This window comes from Bactrocera dorsalis, chromosome 3, assembly GCF_023373825.1.
Source record: "Bactrocera dorsalis isolate Fly_Bdor chromosome 3, ASM2337382v1, whole genome shotgun sequence".
NCBI lineage: Eukaryota > Metazoa > Arthropoda > Insecta > Diptera > Tephritidae > Bactrocera > Bactrocera dorsalis.
This window is the reverse complement of record NC_064305.1, coordinates 51,198,266-51,214,454: the sequence shown is the minus strand read 5'-3', so window position 1 is coordinate 51,214,454 and position 16,189 is coordinate 51,198,266. Positions and strand designations below refer to the sequence as shown.

The 16,189-nt window shown below is 36.3% G+C and overlaps 1 protein-coding gene across 2 annotated transcripts in view; it reads left to right on the top strand.

Annotated features, from left to right (window-relative positions):
- The window catches only part of LOC125777683 (uncharacterized), a 235,173-nt gene that overhangs the window by 188,403 nt on the left and 30,581 nt on the right, over nt 1-16,189 (top strand). For both annotated transcript variants that reach the window (XM_049452869.1, XM_049452868.1), the window contains exon 2: nt 12,212-13,998. In XM_049452869.1, coding sequence (XP_049308826.1) covers nt 12,655-13,998 — 1,344 coding nt within the window. In that variant the 5' untranslated portion in view covers nt 12,212-12,654. The remainder of the gene's footprint in view (nt 1-12,211; nt 13,999-16,189) is intronic.

The window sequence follows — 16,189 nt, the reverse complement described above, 5'->3', positions numbered from 1 at the left end:
TATTCAAAACTGGTTTCTGGCTCAAAAGCTGCTTCACCGTCTCAAATGATTTTATTTGCTCTTCTCTCATTTCGAATTTCCTATTTTGTTTTCTTAAATCACTAAGCGGTTTAGTTATCGTCGAAAAGTTTCTTATGAATTTTCTAAAGTAATTAGCTAACCCTAGAAAACTTTCTAATTGCTTAAGGTTTTGTGGAAGTTTGTATTTTAACAAGGATTCGATTTTACTTTGGGAAGGCGTAATTTGCTGATTTTCAATTGTATGTCCAAGGAACTCTACTTTTCTTTTAAGAAACTGACATTTTTTAAAGTTTATTTGCAGTTCATGGTCTCTACATACATTAAACACTTTTTCTAAATTGTTCAAAGCCTCACTTTCATCACTAGCTGGTATTATGATATCATCAATGTACGACAGTGTAATGCCGCTTCGCATTAAGTCACGGGAAATTATGTTGATGTGTCGCTGAAAAACACTCGGCGAATTTGCAAAACCAAAAGGCACCTTTAAGAATTGATACGGACCACTATGCGTAATAAACGACGTGTATTTTTGACTACTCTTTGCCACAGGGACATGAAAAAAACCGTTCTTCAGGTCAATTGTACTGAAGACTTTCGCGTCTTGTAGTCTATCCAATTGGTCTTCTATTAGTGGTAGTGGAAATCTGTCTCTGATGATTACCTTATTCAATCTACGGTAATCCACACATAGCCTAGATGTACCATCGCGTTTTTTGACAAGGACAATCGGACTACTATACTCCGATTCCGATATTTCAATTATACCCTCACTATGCCATTGCTCAATTTGGTCGTCTACAACACATCGCTCACTAAAAGGCAATCTGCGCGGGGTACAAAATATTGGGCTTTCGTCTTTAACAACTATGTTCATTTGCACATTGGTAGATTTACACTTATTTGGTTTGTAGTCTTTTACCAGTTCAAAAACTTTTTGTCTAGCATACGCATTAGCACCTACATCAATATTTATTTTATCACCACTCTCTGGTTCAATTTCAATGTTAAACACAAAAAACGCCTTATTTTCATTTTCACTATTCAATTTTCTTATGTTAAGTACTAAAGGGTTAATTTTTATTTCAGCTAATAAACAAAAGTCAGCACCGATAATCATATCTACTTCCAAAAACTCAGTTGCCACCACTTGGAACAACAAATTGTAATAGTCATCGTAGATTTTTATTGTTTTTTCTATTTCACCCATTGGGTTATAATTACATTTTTTTACCAAACCCAGTTAGCAGAATTTTTGAGTCATTCATTGCCGGCCTATTTAATGTCTTGCATAAATCGAATGATATTATATTAACTTTGTTACCGGTGTCAAACAAAGCTTTACCATACATACCATCTATGCTAATTGGCTTGTGCATAATATCGTCTTTTGCACTCACTATGCTTACACTTTTTGCGTTGTTGCTAAATTTTTTAAACACACAATCCTTCGCTATATGGCCAAATTGCTGACACTCAAAACATTTTGTACCTTTTTCTTTTTTATCGCAATTTACGGATTTGTGCCCTTTTGCACCACAGTTATAACACACAAAGTCTCGTTTAATATTTTTGTCATTTTCTTTTTTCAGCTGTTTTTTCACCGTCATTTGCTTGTTTCTTTCGCGTATACGTTCAGTTTTTCCTTAAATTCTTTTACATTTTTCGCGCCCTACAAAATTGTTTTATTAATGTTTAGATCTAACATTCGGTCAATCACGTATTGAATTAACGCGCATTCTTCGATATTGCCCAGCGAAGCAATTTCCTTCATGTTAAAAAAATACTCCAGCACCCTTTCATTTTCCTTCATTGTTCTACCCACAAGCAATTTATGCAATTGTGCACCATTTGTTACTGATTTGAATTCATCAAGTAAACATAGCTTTAATTTTGCCCACGACGCACAGTGGAGCCGCTTCATACAAGCCGCGGCAAAAAATAAAAGGAATCGAGGTAGGGCTTTGAAATTTGGCACACATCTCTCATATTGCCAAATTAGATGAAAAAAAAAAAATTTTGTTAAAATCCGCCCACAACCACGCCCACCTCCCATATAACACAAAAATCAAAAATCATCCTACAGTAACAAAATTTAGTACAGTGTAATATTTTGTAAATATAAGCTTGTCCAGAAAAAATAAAGCAAATCCGTCCACAACTACGACCACCTCCCATATAACATAACCAATAAATATTCAAAAATGATCATATATTATTAATTATTTATTCAACAAGTAATTTTTTATCATCATCATCCAATTCTAAAGTTTCTTGTTTTCTTCTTTAAGTGGCTTGGTTTCCGCATTAGTAGACCACCTTTTAAAAGTCAAATTATACCCAATATGTAAAATAAATTCCATTGTTTTAATTCTAGCATGTAAGGGAGAAATTCCCAACTTAACTGCTTCCTGATTGCATGATTTTTTGACAACGGATTCTAGGTTGTTCATTTCTTTAGGGCTTGCATTACATATGTAACAGACAGATGATGCTTTACAACCAGTTGCTGCTTGAGCTATTTTTGTGTCCATCATGGTAAATAAAAGATTGTGACGTATTTCAATAACCTTGTCCTTTATAGTCACAAATGTTGGCAATATGTTGATTATGGTTTCCTGTATCCTTTCGACAATTTCTTTAGTATGGTTTGCGGTTTCCTTGGCATATTCAAATTGAATCGGCCGACAAAACTTTGTGGAAGAAGGCCTAGAGTTCTTCCATAACGTGTCTGTTTGGTCTATAGTTTTAAGCACTAAAGGCACCATAGATACCATAAATAAATTTGTATCAGATATACCATCAAATTCGTTAGGTATGAACTGGTGGTATTGACTTTGATTTGACGAACCGTCACAACCCCATTTCGATGTTAGAGTCATTATTTCTGGAGCATGAGCTAGATTTGTGAAGTTCTCGGCGGCCAAAATAATTCTTTTAGCTGTGTGATCAAGTAAACTTTGCAAATCAACTTGTGTAGATATTGGTGTAATAGTAATATTTTCAGGGTAACAATGCCTTTTTTCCTCCCGAACTCTATAATACGGTGGCAACACATCACATCCGAAGTCTTTAAGCACATTTCGAACAACTTCATACTGATGCTTTGATAACTGTGCATCAATTAACATCGCCAACGCTTTTTGAGAATCTAAGTATGTCTTCTTTATAGCAGCTGATCCAGCTGCGGCCTTTAATTCTTGTTCAGAGTACTTATCTCGAAGTTGTTGGACCTTGTAACGTTTAGCCCGTTGACTACATTCTTCAAATTTCTTTACCGGTCGTCCAGCAATTAAACTACGTTTATTTGAAGTCCCGGGTAATAATTTATCAACCATCTCTACAGTAAAATTCTTATCCAGCCATACAGAATGATTTTTAAATAGTATGTTTTTTTCCTGTGGCACTGGTTTCATTTTAAATTGAATGAACTTATGTACCTTTTTTTAATTTGTTCTAAAATTAACTTCACCTTATCTTCACTAAAAGAAGGGAATTTATCCCTCAAAAACTGCGTCAACATATCACTTTTTTGGCCGCACCGAATAAATTCTTCAGTAAGCTGTCGATTACTTATGGAAACGGATGACATTTTGCAAATATTATTTGCAATATATATTTATACAATCACACTTGTTAAGAACTGTTAGGTTTTTATTACACAACGAATTTCGAAATTACACAAACGCTACTTTAAATTATCAATATGTGAACAACACAACAACCGTTCATAGCTATCTTTGATCCTTATCCGCACGTATCCGCAGTTCATTTTTTCGTTATCATATTCCTTAAAGTGTACATAAAATATTAGGACTAACTAGACAATGTAGGTACACGTAGCTAATAGTCAAAACTATAATTTTTATGTAAAAGTGTTTAAAAATGGTTTTATTTTAAAACTTTGTCAAAATTGACATGAATTAGGCCTATGAAATGAAAATAATTATTTTATAATATATTATAATATATATTAGGATGGACTTTGAAGTCACTTCTTATTGCATAAAACGTCGAAACCCCATACGTCTGTTCTCATATGTTTCTCAATATTTTTCACAATTTTCAAGAGTTCTATTTTTATTTGACTTTAAAAATACATTGTTAAGTCAGTGAAATGGCAATTCGCAAATACGTGATAAATTAAACTATATTCATTGTCTAGAAACACTACTGGAATGAAATTTTGTTAAAATTAGATAGTTAAAAATTACATATTTTTGCCGCCTATTACCCATTGTGCGACGTGATACCTCTTTCACTTGATATAAAAAGTTTAGCAAGTCCTTTAAGCGATTTTTTAGCAAACACAAATTTTTGAAATTCGTACCAAAACATAATTGGCGCTGTCTCTTCAAACTCTTCTATCCATATTTCAACTGGTATTTTTTCTGTGCCGTCAAATGTTCTCACCGAATCCTCTATGTCTCGAAAATTAATAGCAAACCGTGACATTTGTGTCGTAATATTTCTCGCCGCGTCTGTATTTATATTCGCTTCACCCTCATTCGCAAAAGAGAGAAAGCAATCGTCGTTAATATTTTTTCTTATACATATTCGTTGTTCTCGTTGAATTTACTCCTATAGTCTGTACGCAATCGTAGTTGTGTTTTGAGCTTGCCACGTCGCTTGCATCGTCTTTGCTTGCGCCGTCGCCGTCGTTGCTCTCGTCGTCGCTCTCTTCGTTTTCGTTAGCGCTGTCGCTGCCGTCGTCGTCGTTAGCGCTTGCGCATAACAAGCGTCCCTTTTGAAGATTTTCAAATATGTAATGTTTTAAATTTTTGCGTTTGTAATTTATACTTAAAATGTTGCATATGCAAGCGAGGTCGTTTTCGTTTAAATTTTTGTCTACGTATGCTAACTTTTGTAAGTATGCCTCGTCGCTAGCATCAAACAAAAATCCTTAAAATTCGCGCAACCGTTTGCGGTTTGCTCGGTCACCGTCACTTTCAAACACGAACTTGTGCAACGCCGCGATAGCCTCTTTTCTGCTACGCTTTAGATTTTCACGTATCTTTTCAAAAGCACCAAGCTATGCCATTATCCCGAATCGCATACATGCACGCACACAGCAAAATTTTCACTTATGGACGAGCCCCCAAAATGTAGATTTTAGTTTATTTGAATGTAGCTTTTAGTTTATTTGAATGTAGCTGTAAGTTTATTTGAACAAGAAAATGTATTTTAATTAAAAGTGAACGAAAAATTCAAAAGTAACAAGGCTTCTTTTTAATGCTCGATCAGTCGCGCTCGCCGTCTCGTCTGCTACTCGTCGTCCTCCATTCAGTGAGATGATGCAACAGCTCGCTCAGGATAGAGTTGCCATCCCACATTCATGAAGTTTTCCGACTGTGGTGCCTTTCGCGGCTCAACTTCATTTAAGTCATTGCGTAATGTGAATGGTACAGTGTGTGCAACTTTTGAGAAGCATACCAGCAATTACAACATTATAATTACTGGAATCAAACGATGGTCGATGCTACTTCGCATGCCACTGCAATTCGCATACTTTTCGCGAAGGTCATTTCGGCTTATTAGCCTTCAAATTCGCGTCAATTATGGGATACGAAAATTTGAAAGATTTGACATTGCCGATGACATTTTACATTGCATTCGCTAAGACTTTGAAATGTGCAAATTTCGGTCGATACTTCCAGTGGTTTGATATCCATTCCACCTGCCTTTGTCAATTCACTTCAACAAAATATGAACTCATCACAAATGTTTATCCGAACATTGGCCAAATTCTCGTAATTGCGAAAGCTTGAGTGCACGCGCAATTTTAGCTGCCAAAAATACCTATGTTAATGACTTAAACTGGAAGTTTAATTCCAGGAGGTTTTTGCTCATACAAATCGATCGATCGTCTTTACAAGGAAAACGAGTGGAATTTCTAAATTCTTTGAGGGGCTTGGCATGCCACAGCATTATTTGCGTCTCAGAGTAGGATCTGTCAATATTATGTTTCACAATCTTCATGCACCGAAATTGTGTAATGGGGCATCCATTTCAGTTCAAACGTATTCAGTTTCCAGACAAAATTACATTTGCGATGACAATTAACAGAACACAAGGATAACCCCTAGAAGAGTGTGGCATAAATCTGGAAATACTATGTTTTTAACACGGCCAAATATACGTGGCGTGTTCACGAGTTGGAAACCAATCTTCTCTGTACATTTACGCACTACAACAGAAACCAAAACTCGCAAATAAATATAAATTCAACTTTCTTTTCATTTCAAAACACATAATTTCATGCAGGACAACGGCTGAGGGGTCAGCTAGTTATCAATAAAAATACAAATATATGTTTTGTTTCGTAATATTTACGAAATTTATTTATTTTTAATCTTTTCGTGTTTGAGTTGCTTACAAAATATAAAAAAACGACAATCGATTAATATCTATGATGATGATCTCTATTCAGTATATTCAAAATGGCAGACAAGAGTTCTTTTTAGTTTTGTGACCTGCTAACTATCAGCTAACTATTGAGGCAATATTTTGAGACTAACGCTAGAGGCTGTTTAGTGAATAGTGACTAGTCTCAAATTGAGACTTTGCCTCAAAATGTCTGGACTGAGACTGGTTAGAACATCCCTGCTATTAGCGTAGATCAGTTTCAAATCACTTCGATGACGTGATTTCGAACTGTCATTTTTGTATGGTGAAATTTTGATAAATTTTTGAGATTAATAGGATAAACCACTCAACAGCCGAAATTTTCGATTGGTACTCGGAAAATAGGTTCCTAGACACCTCTAAGAAAGCCTCTCCAAATATGAGTTTTTAATTGTAACGGGAAGGTCCTCCTACATACAGTTTTCTATTTTTTCTTATTATCAGATAGAAAAATTTATATCTCGCTTCCAACTACTTGAAAAAATATCTTGTTCCTTAGATTTTGTAGGAAATTGAATGCTCTACAAAAAAGGTTATAAGTTATAAAGTTATAAAATTCATAAGAAATAAAAAATGTTCCCAAAAATAATCAAACTTTATTAATATCTTTTAAACGGTTGGGTTTACGAAAAAATCATAGGAGACCTTTTTTTAGGGCATTCAATTTCCTACAAAATCTAAGGAACAAGATATTTTTTCAAGTAGTTGGAAGCGAGATATAAATTTTTCTATCTGATAATAAGAAAAAATAGAAAACTGTATGTAGGAGGACCTTCCCGTTACAATTAAAAACTCATATTTGGAGAGTGAACACTTTTGTAACTAGTAGATACGTACATACATATGTATCTCTATTTTTGCCTTGGTAATCACCATGTACGTATAAATTGTTTAAATAGTTGTCACGCACATTTGAAATAAAAATACCGGGTAGCTTGAGTAGTATGATGTACAATATGAATTTATTAAGAAAGCTTTTATATTTTTACAAATGTTATTTTATTAAAACTATACATTTGAATTATTTCGGTATGTATTATGTCTATAGCGCGCCAGATCGTTGTTGTCGAAAACCTTACTGTAGCGCGTAGAACGGGTGTTGTAAACGGAGGGTTTGAAAGCGAAGTGTATGTGACGCGTTGTGTCGAGCGAATGTGTCTGCTTTCCCGTTGCCCATCCTTTTTGTGAGTTGGGTTGCGTACGAGTGTGGTGTGTTACATTGGTGTTGTGTTGTAATGTCATCAGCTGTGGTGAATTAATCTGCCTTATTAGAGTGCGCCAGTTTTTCCGAGTAGAGAGGGTGGATGCTTAACTCATTTAAACATCCTGGGCCCCCTAGGCGAATATTTTGCCTAGTATTGCGTATGTATATGCTGTTGCATGTATTTCGGCGAACTGCTGATAGAGTTGCCTAGGGCGCAGAAGACATGCCATAAATCCTGAAAATGCTTTTGGTTTTAAACATAATATTTGGTATTTATTTATTTTTAGGTGCGTATGGCTAGGAACTATATTTTGCGGCTTTATCCCACTTATTATTATAATAAAAAAGTGTATGCGTTGTTCGCTTTAATTAATTTTATTTGCGGTTATTTACAATCTGCCTTTTCTATAGTTTTGGCGATTGTTGCAATAATTTTTTTTCTTGATTGACTTATTAAGGACCGCAACTCCATGCCTGGCTCAGGTTTGGCCTGAATGGGTGCGCCTTTGAAAACATACTTTGGGGTTAGAACAGTTATATGTGAGGGATCTTGCGTACAGTACAGAATTCTTCATAATTGTTTAATGCTTTGTATAGCTGATTTCCCTAACTCACCCATATGAGGAGCGCTTGCATAGATGCGATAAGAGCGACCTTTGCTTTTTGTAAGTCTAGGTGCGTCACTTTATCGTATTGGGAGTACAGTGATCCCTTAACTTCCTTTTGAGATTTTATTTATGTATTTTTGAAAATGAATGAAAATGTCGATTTTTCGACTTTGTGATTCAATTGTGTATTTTATGTTTTAGTGCGTATGCACTAATTTGGCGTTTAGTAGCGCGCCACATAACTTGAGATTTTTTAAGCAGGATTTATCATTATTGGCGAAAGCCATCCTGCGGGGCCGAAAGTTTTATGTGCTTTTAATATATCGACTGTGAGAGGTAACTCTGACTTTGTTTTTTATACCAATTTGTGGAGTATTGGAATATTGTGGCTCTAGTGGTAGTCGTATGACGTACCGGCCATTATTTGATCGAGTAGTTGTGGCTTTAGAGAAGTGCTCACAATACCGATCTTTTATAGTTTTGTTTGTTAATGGAAGTTTCTTTAACTTTTGCGATTTACTTTATTGTGAATTAAGGTTTTTGTTCTCAACTTGAGTTGGTATGGTGGTAACTAGTTCGGTAACTGCTTAACTGTTAACTGTGCAACATGGTGTCTCTTGGCAATTTTTCATATTTTGGCTTTCGGAATTTACTTTTGCAATTAAACCCGTGGTTCTTTTTGTATATGCGCTCCTTCGAGGTGAAGTGGGATATGTGCTGTAATGAAGCATTGTATGATGTCTTTTATGACAATATAAGCAGTTAAATTTGCTTTTGCAATTTTTAAGCTTATGTGTATGGGACAAGCAGTTTGTACAGAGTCTTTTTGACCTGACAAAGTTGTTCCTTTCGTTAATGTTTAATTTTTTAAACTTCTCACAAGTTTTAAATTTATGCCCTCTTTTACATAGTTCGCATGACGTTTGCTTTTTCTGTTCGGATATGAACGATTGCATTATGTTATTGCGTTTGTTTAAATTGTTTTTGCTACTAACTTGGGGTCTATTGAAGCTTCGGTTTTGGTCGTATTTCATGTTCTTAGTTTTGATTATATTTTCTTCTAACCTTTCCGCAATTTCATATTGGGTGGTGAGAAAATCTTTGTTGCCACGTTGGGCACTTTTTTCGTTATGAAACCATCCCATAGAAGTAACGACTTTTCTGGTAATGCGGCGGTGCAAATGTTTACCAGAATTGGGTCCCAGCCGTCTGTGGGAATACTTAGTGTCGATAGAATCGACAAACAATTTGAAACAGTGGATTCTAGGTTGATGAATTCTACACTTGTTCCTTTCTTAATTTTTGGCAAGTTCATTAGTGTCGTCTCAGTATATACAGTAGACAACCTTTGGTTTGTTTACATACTTATACTCACCTCCATCAAATCTTAGGGTTTTGTGTAACCCTTTTTTTGCTACTTTCATGGTAATCAGGGTGTTGTGTTAGCATTTGAGCTACATATAAATTTTAAATTTTGATGATACTTTAAAATATATTAAATAATGCAAGTGTTTACGTTATTTAAGTGATTATATTGAATTACTTTGAATATCTGTTCAATTTTATTGGGATATTACTTGTTGTTTAATGTTAAATCAGTTGTTATTTTGTGTGCAATTTTAAAACACGCTTCAAGTATTTCTAAATTTTTGCATGCAGTAGGATACAATCCTGGGTGGTAATTTGTCGTTTGACATATGTATACAAAGTGACAATTCATTAGGAAAATATCAATTGCAAAGTGATTTTAAACCAGTGTTTATTTTATTATATATATTTTGTATAAGTGTTTTTGCTTTTATGTTTTCTGTCGGTCAAATGTAAACAAATACCACAGTATATATATATATATACTGAGCAAATACATTCAGAAGAAAACTCACCACCGAGAAATCTGAAAACAGGACTGCATTTTATTATTAAGAACTCACTACAAAAAGAATATCTGAATATCAGTAAATGCTATTTTTATGGCCGAAATATTGCACACTATGGCATTTAAATCACCTATTGGTAAATATATAACATTAATAAATAATTTTCTTTTATATTAAGCAACAATATTTATAGTTTTTTTATTTAATAAAATAAATTTGCTAAGTATTTAGTACCTCAATTTATACATCACTGCGTTGCTACAGGTTGCTACCACTGATAATCCAAGATGGCCGCTATTCACCCTCATGAAAGCTACCATGCAAAAGGTTATCTACTGTATATACTGTGGTGTCGTTACTTGTTTATCGACCAGTATTCTATTGTTTTCGTATCTAGCCTTTAGAGCTTCCCAAGCCAAATTCAAATTATCGTCATTAAGAGCGAACTGTTTTACTATGACGCCTGCTTGACCTTTTGTCTTGTATCGTAGGTGATACAATTTTTGTGCTTTTGATAGTTCTGGATGGTTGATGTAAACGGCTGTAAACATGTCCCGGAAGGACGGCCATTCTTCATAACCTCCATAGAATGTTTCTGTCACATGGCGGCACCTCGAGGTGGATGCCGGAACTTGCCTTTTGACTATCTATTTGTGGCAGCTCTACTCTACTGTGGGGAGTAGGTTCAATTGCTTTAATGAGCTTTATTTGATCGGAGATCATAGCTTTTGTTTCTTCGATCTGGTCTAAGCAGTTTTCGTATATGGCGTAAGCAGATAATTTAAAATTTTGTGGCAGATCTGAATCGTCAGAATCTACAATGGCGTCATGAGCCGTTTGAAGGCGAGTCCAAAATTTTTTAAGATTTTGGCCTTTTACTTCTAATAACGATTCCGAGTGTTCGTGAATCGGTGAAGAGGCAAATCTAGTGCAGTATCTTGTTATACTGTCACTTTCTGAAATGAATTTAATAGCCTGTTTTGAGCGTATAGCTGCTGCAGGAGTATTATGATTTTTTCCGTTATTAACCATTTTTATTATATTGTGTATTAAAATTTTTGTCAGAGTAAACTGATTTATAGTATCTATATGAAGCGATAAGGTATAGAAAATGAAATACTCTTTTATGTAAATAAGATTTTGTTATTTCGGATAATATTAGCAAAAAACGTATTTTTATTAATATCGCTTTGTATTTATTTGAATTGTTAATTGCTATTAAAAACCACGCTTTTTATTAATTAAACTATTTGAAGTCCGAATGTTTTGTATTTACTTGGACTTGTATGTATGTATGTATGTCGTTACTTATGTTTTGTGCAATTGAGAGCTCGTTGAAGAGATCAATGCGCTATTTACATAAATATGCACAATTTGTATTTGTATTTATAATTATGTTTCTGTTCTTAAGCAATTGAGAGCTCGTTAGAGAGATCAATTTGCTTTTTGTCCACGATCCTGCTTGTTTTTGTTTGCCAAAGAACAAGAGGTATTGTGGGATGTTTGTCAATGTGGGCAAATATGAATATAGTTATGTATAGGAATTGTAGATGTACCAATAATATATTTATGTACTATATATAGTGTTCTTAAACTTACTTATATTTTGCGAAATTGATTTTTTTGTTTTTGTATTCGGTCAAAGTATTTTGTGAGTTTTACTTTACCGTAAACGGAGCGGAAAATTACGACAAATTTTTCTTTGAAAAATTGATTAAAATTATAATTTTAATAATTTAGCCTGTGGTACCCAGTGTAGGGTATAACATTGCAGGCAGATTCTATGCCTTAGGATTACATACATACATATATGTATATATGTAAGTTCGCTCTAGAACGAGAGCGCAAAAGCGAAGTGGGTAACGTGCAGGTATGCTCCCGTATGCACTTTGTATATATGTTTGCCAATTGGTAAGAAATTATTGTTGTTTATTACTTTGTTAATGTTGTTGATATGAACGTATATGTAGTATGTATATTAAAGTTATGTATAGAGGAGAAATTTGCATATACATATGTATGTATTGTTACAAAAAGTAGTATTAAGTTTTATTTGTATTGCTATATGCATCCCTGATTATGAACAATAGCTGTAGGTATATGGAATAGCATTTGTCTTGTTGTAGACATCTGGCGCCACGGCTGTCTGCTCGTCGAAACAATAGACATCTGGCGCCGCACTGTCTGCTTGTCTAGGTAAACAATATCTGAGTCTGGCGCCGCGACTGTCTGCTTGCGTCTGGCGCCGTATAGCCGTATGTTCTGGTAATTTCCAGACGCGATATTCTAGAAGGACACGTCGGCATCAGCGAGAAGTGCGTGGCTATATAAGCCGTGGCAGCGCCAACGGCTCAATCAGTGCTAAGAGTAAACTGCTATAGTGTAGACGAGTTGTGAAATAAAGAGTTGTTGAATTAAATTAAACAGTGTTGATTTTATTTGTCAATCCAGAGATACGAACCTAACAAAGTAAACTAGCAAGAGTAAATTCGTAACAATTGGTGTCAGAAGTGGGATTGTCAAATAATCCAAATTCAAGATGGTTAAATTCGGAGAATTGAGAATTCAGCAATTAAAAAAGGAACTGGAGGAGCGTAATTTGCCGATAAGTGGGCAAAAGGCGGATCTGCAAGCACGATTACGTAAAGCAATGGAAGCGGATGGAATTAATGTGGACGAGTTTGAATTTGATGGGCCAGAAACTTCTACAAAGGTAGAAGAAAAAGTAGAAGAACAACGAACATCATCAAGTGCAGACATGAACATGCTGTTAGTGGCTATACAGAAAATAGCTGAAAATACAGAAAATGCAGTGCAAACAGGAAATCGTCTGGCACAGCAAATAGCTGAAAATGCAGAAAAAGCAGTGCAAACAGAAAATCGTCTGGCACAGCAAATAGCCGAAAATATATCACAAATAACAGAAAATGCAGTGCAAACAGAAAATCGTCTGGCACAGCAAATAACGCAAATAGCTGAAAATACATCACAGTTAGAGTCTCGCCTTACACAACAAATGACTGAAAATAATACGCAGTTGGAAAAGCGTTTGGTACAACAGATTACAGAAAATAATACACAAGTGCAAGAGAAATTTTCAAAATTTGAAGCCGAATTAAGCACAATAAAAAATGACGAAGAAAATTTAAGATCAGAATTTCTTCAACTGAGTAATCGTATGCGAGAACTGCAACTGCATGGCCCTGCACCATCAACAAATAATCCAAGACTGAAGGCACCCACATTCGATGGAAGTATTCCATTTCAAATTTTCAAACTTCAGTTTGAAAAGACAGCAATGGCCAATAACTGGAATGCAGTGGACAAAGTGGCGTCCTTGTTTGTATCATTGAAAGGACCTGCGGCAGAAATCCTTCAGACTATTCCAGACTGTGAACGGGACAACTATGAGGCATTGATGAGTGCGATAGAAAGACGATATGGTAGTGAGCACCGGAAACAAATATACCAGATCGAACTGCAAAATAGGGGTCAGAAGATGAACGAGTCATTGCAAGAGTTCGCAACTGAAATCGAACGACTGGCACATTTGGCAAATGCAGATGCACCTGCGGATTACATTGAGAGGGTAAAAATTCAATGTTTCATAAATGGAATTCGTGATGTGGACACCAAACGCGCCACATATGCATTGCCAAAAAGAACGTTTGCTGAAACGGTTTCGCACGCCCTCACACAGGAAACAGCTTCCCTACTAAGTAAACCAGCACACAAAGTACAAAGGGTTGAAATGGAACAACCGGCGCTGATGGAAGAAATATTGAAGACTCTGAAGACAATTGCTGCACCGCGAGTAAATACAACAGGAAGATGTTTCAACTGTGGAAAAGCGGGTCACTTTGCCCGAAATTGCAATATAAAAGTAAGCCCATCAAAACGGAAACAACCAACAGATAACGAGGACGGAGCATCCACATCTCACAAGTCGTTAAACTAAAACGGAACAGTTCAAAGGGGCGTGAGCTGGTTCCCACAACTATTTGCCCCGCCATCTCGATATCACAAATAGGTCGCCATGACAACAATCTTACTATCAACGGCATCGTAAATGGACGACTGTCAACGCTTACTTTGGATACTGGTGCCACACATTCAATTATCCGACCGGATGTGGTAAGAGGAACGGTTGAACCATTAGTCGGTTGCAAGCTTCGAACGGCCACCGGGGAGGAAGCAGCTGTCGCGGGAAAAGTGTTTTGCGAAGTGATGATTGGTACCCTGGAAGTTAATCACACCTTCATCGTAGCAGAAATCACGGATGAAATTATAATGGGAGTAGATTTCATGATTGATCACGGGGTTACTTTGGATTTAAACAAGCAAATGCTGTTTTGCCAGAACGTGGAGATGCCTATAAACACCGGATATGTGACCAACGTTGAAAGTAAGAGGGTGATTGTTGATGATAATCAGAGTATTCCACCAAAATCTGAGGCGATTGTATGGGCTAAAGTGAATGGAGGAGGTGGGACTGAAGAGTTGTGGATTGTGGAACCAACAAAAATAGATACACCCATATTGGTAGGAAGAACGCTTGTGAAAACTAGAGAAGACGCCACCATTCCGGTCAGAGTAGTGAATGAATTCAACACGCCTATAAGGCTGAAGAAAGGAGCAGTAATTGGACAGTGCCAGAATATAAGTGCAATAGCACGATGCGAACGGTCAGAACAAAAGCCTACTATTGAGCCACAGCAGATAAGTCCTACATTCTTAAATAATTTACTGAACGAACTGCATGGAAATGAAAAATTAAAAGCAGAAAAACTATTAGAAAAATACGCATCCATATTTGCAAACGAAAGAAACACAGGAAGAACCGGCATTGTCAAACATCGCATAAATACTGGAGACGCTAAACCAATCCGGCAAGCTCCGCGTAGGGTTCCACTAGCAAAACGTGAGGATGCTAACAAAATTATTGAAGACATGCACAAAAACGGTGTAATCGAACCTTCAATAAGTCCATGGAGCTCACCTATCGTCTTAGTTAAAAAGAAAGATGGTAGCACCCGTTTCTGCGTAGATTATAGGAAGTTGAATGATGTCACAAAGAAAGACAGTTATCCTCTACCAAGAATCGACGATACATTAGACACCTTGTCTGGAGCGAAATGGTTTTCTACATTAGATCTACAAAGTGGATATTGGCAAGTCGAGATTGATGAATGTGACCGTGAAAAGACCGCTTTCAGTATGGGCGACGGGTTATGGGAATTCTCTGTGATGCCATTTGGGTTATGTAATGCGCCTGCAACGTTCGAGCGACTGATGGAACATGTGTTAAAAGGACTCAACTGGAAGACATGTTTGGTGTATCTTGATGACATTATCATCATGGGAAAAAGTTTTGATGATCATCTGAAAAATCTAGAGGAAGTCTTTCAGCGAATAGCATCAGCCGGATTACGCTTGAATCCCAAAAAGTGTTCATTATGGAAGAAGCAGGTCACATATCTCGGACATAAAGTGTCAACTGAGGGAATTCACACCGAGGAAGGAAAAATAAAAGCAGTGAAAGATTGGCCTCAACCCACCAACATACATGAACTCCGCAGCTTCCTTGGCTTATGCACGTATTACCGCCGTTTTGTACCTGGATTTGCGAACGTGGCTAGAAGTTTACATGATTTAACAAAGAAGAATCGCCCGTTTGTATGGCAGTTGGAACAAGAAAAAGCGTTTGAGCAGCTTAAAGAACTACTTTGTACGGCGCCGATGTTGGCTTATCCAATACCTGGAAAGAAATTCATCCTGGATACAGATGCGAGCGCTTATGGAATTGGAGGTGTCCTGTCTCAGCTCATCGACGGACAAGAAAGAGTAATTGGGTATTACAGCAGAGTGCTCGGGAAACCAGAGAAAAACTACTGTGTGACGCGAAAAGAACTACTAGCTGTGGTGGAATGTGTAAAACATTTCCACAAGTATTTGTATGGACAACGATTCTTGCTGAGGACTGATCATGCAGCATTAAAATGGTTATTACAGTTTAAGAATCCGGAAGGCCAAATTGCACGATGGATCGAAAGATTACAGAATTACGACTTCGA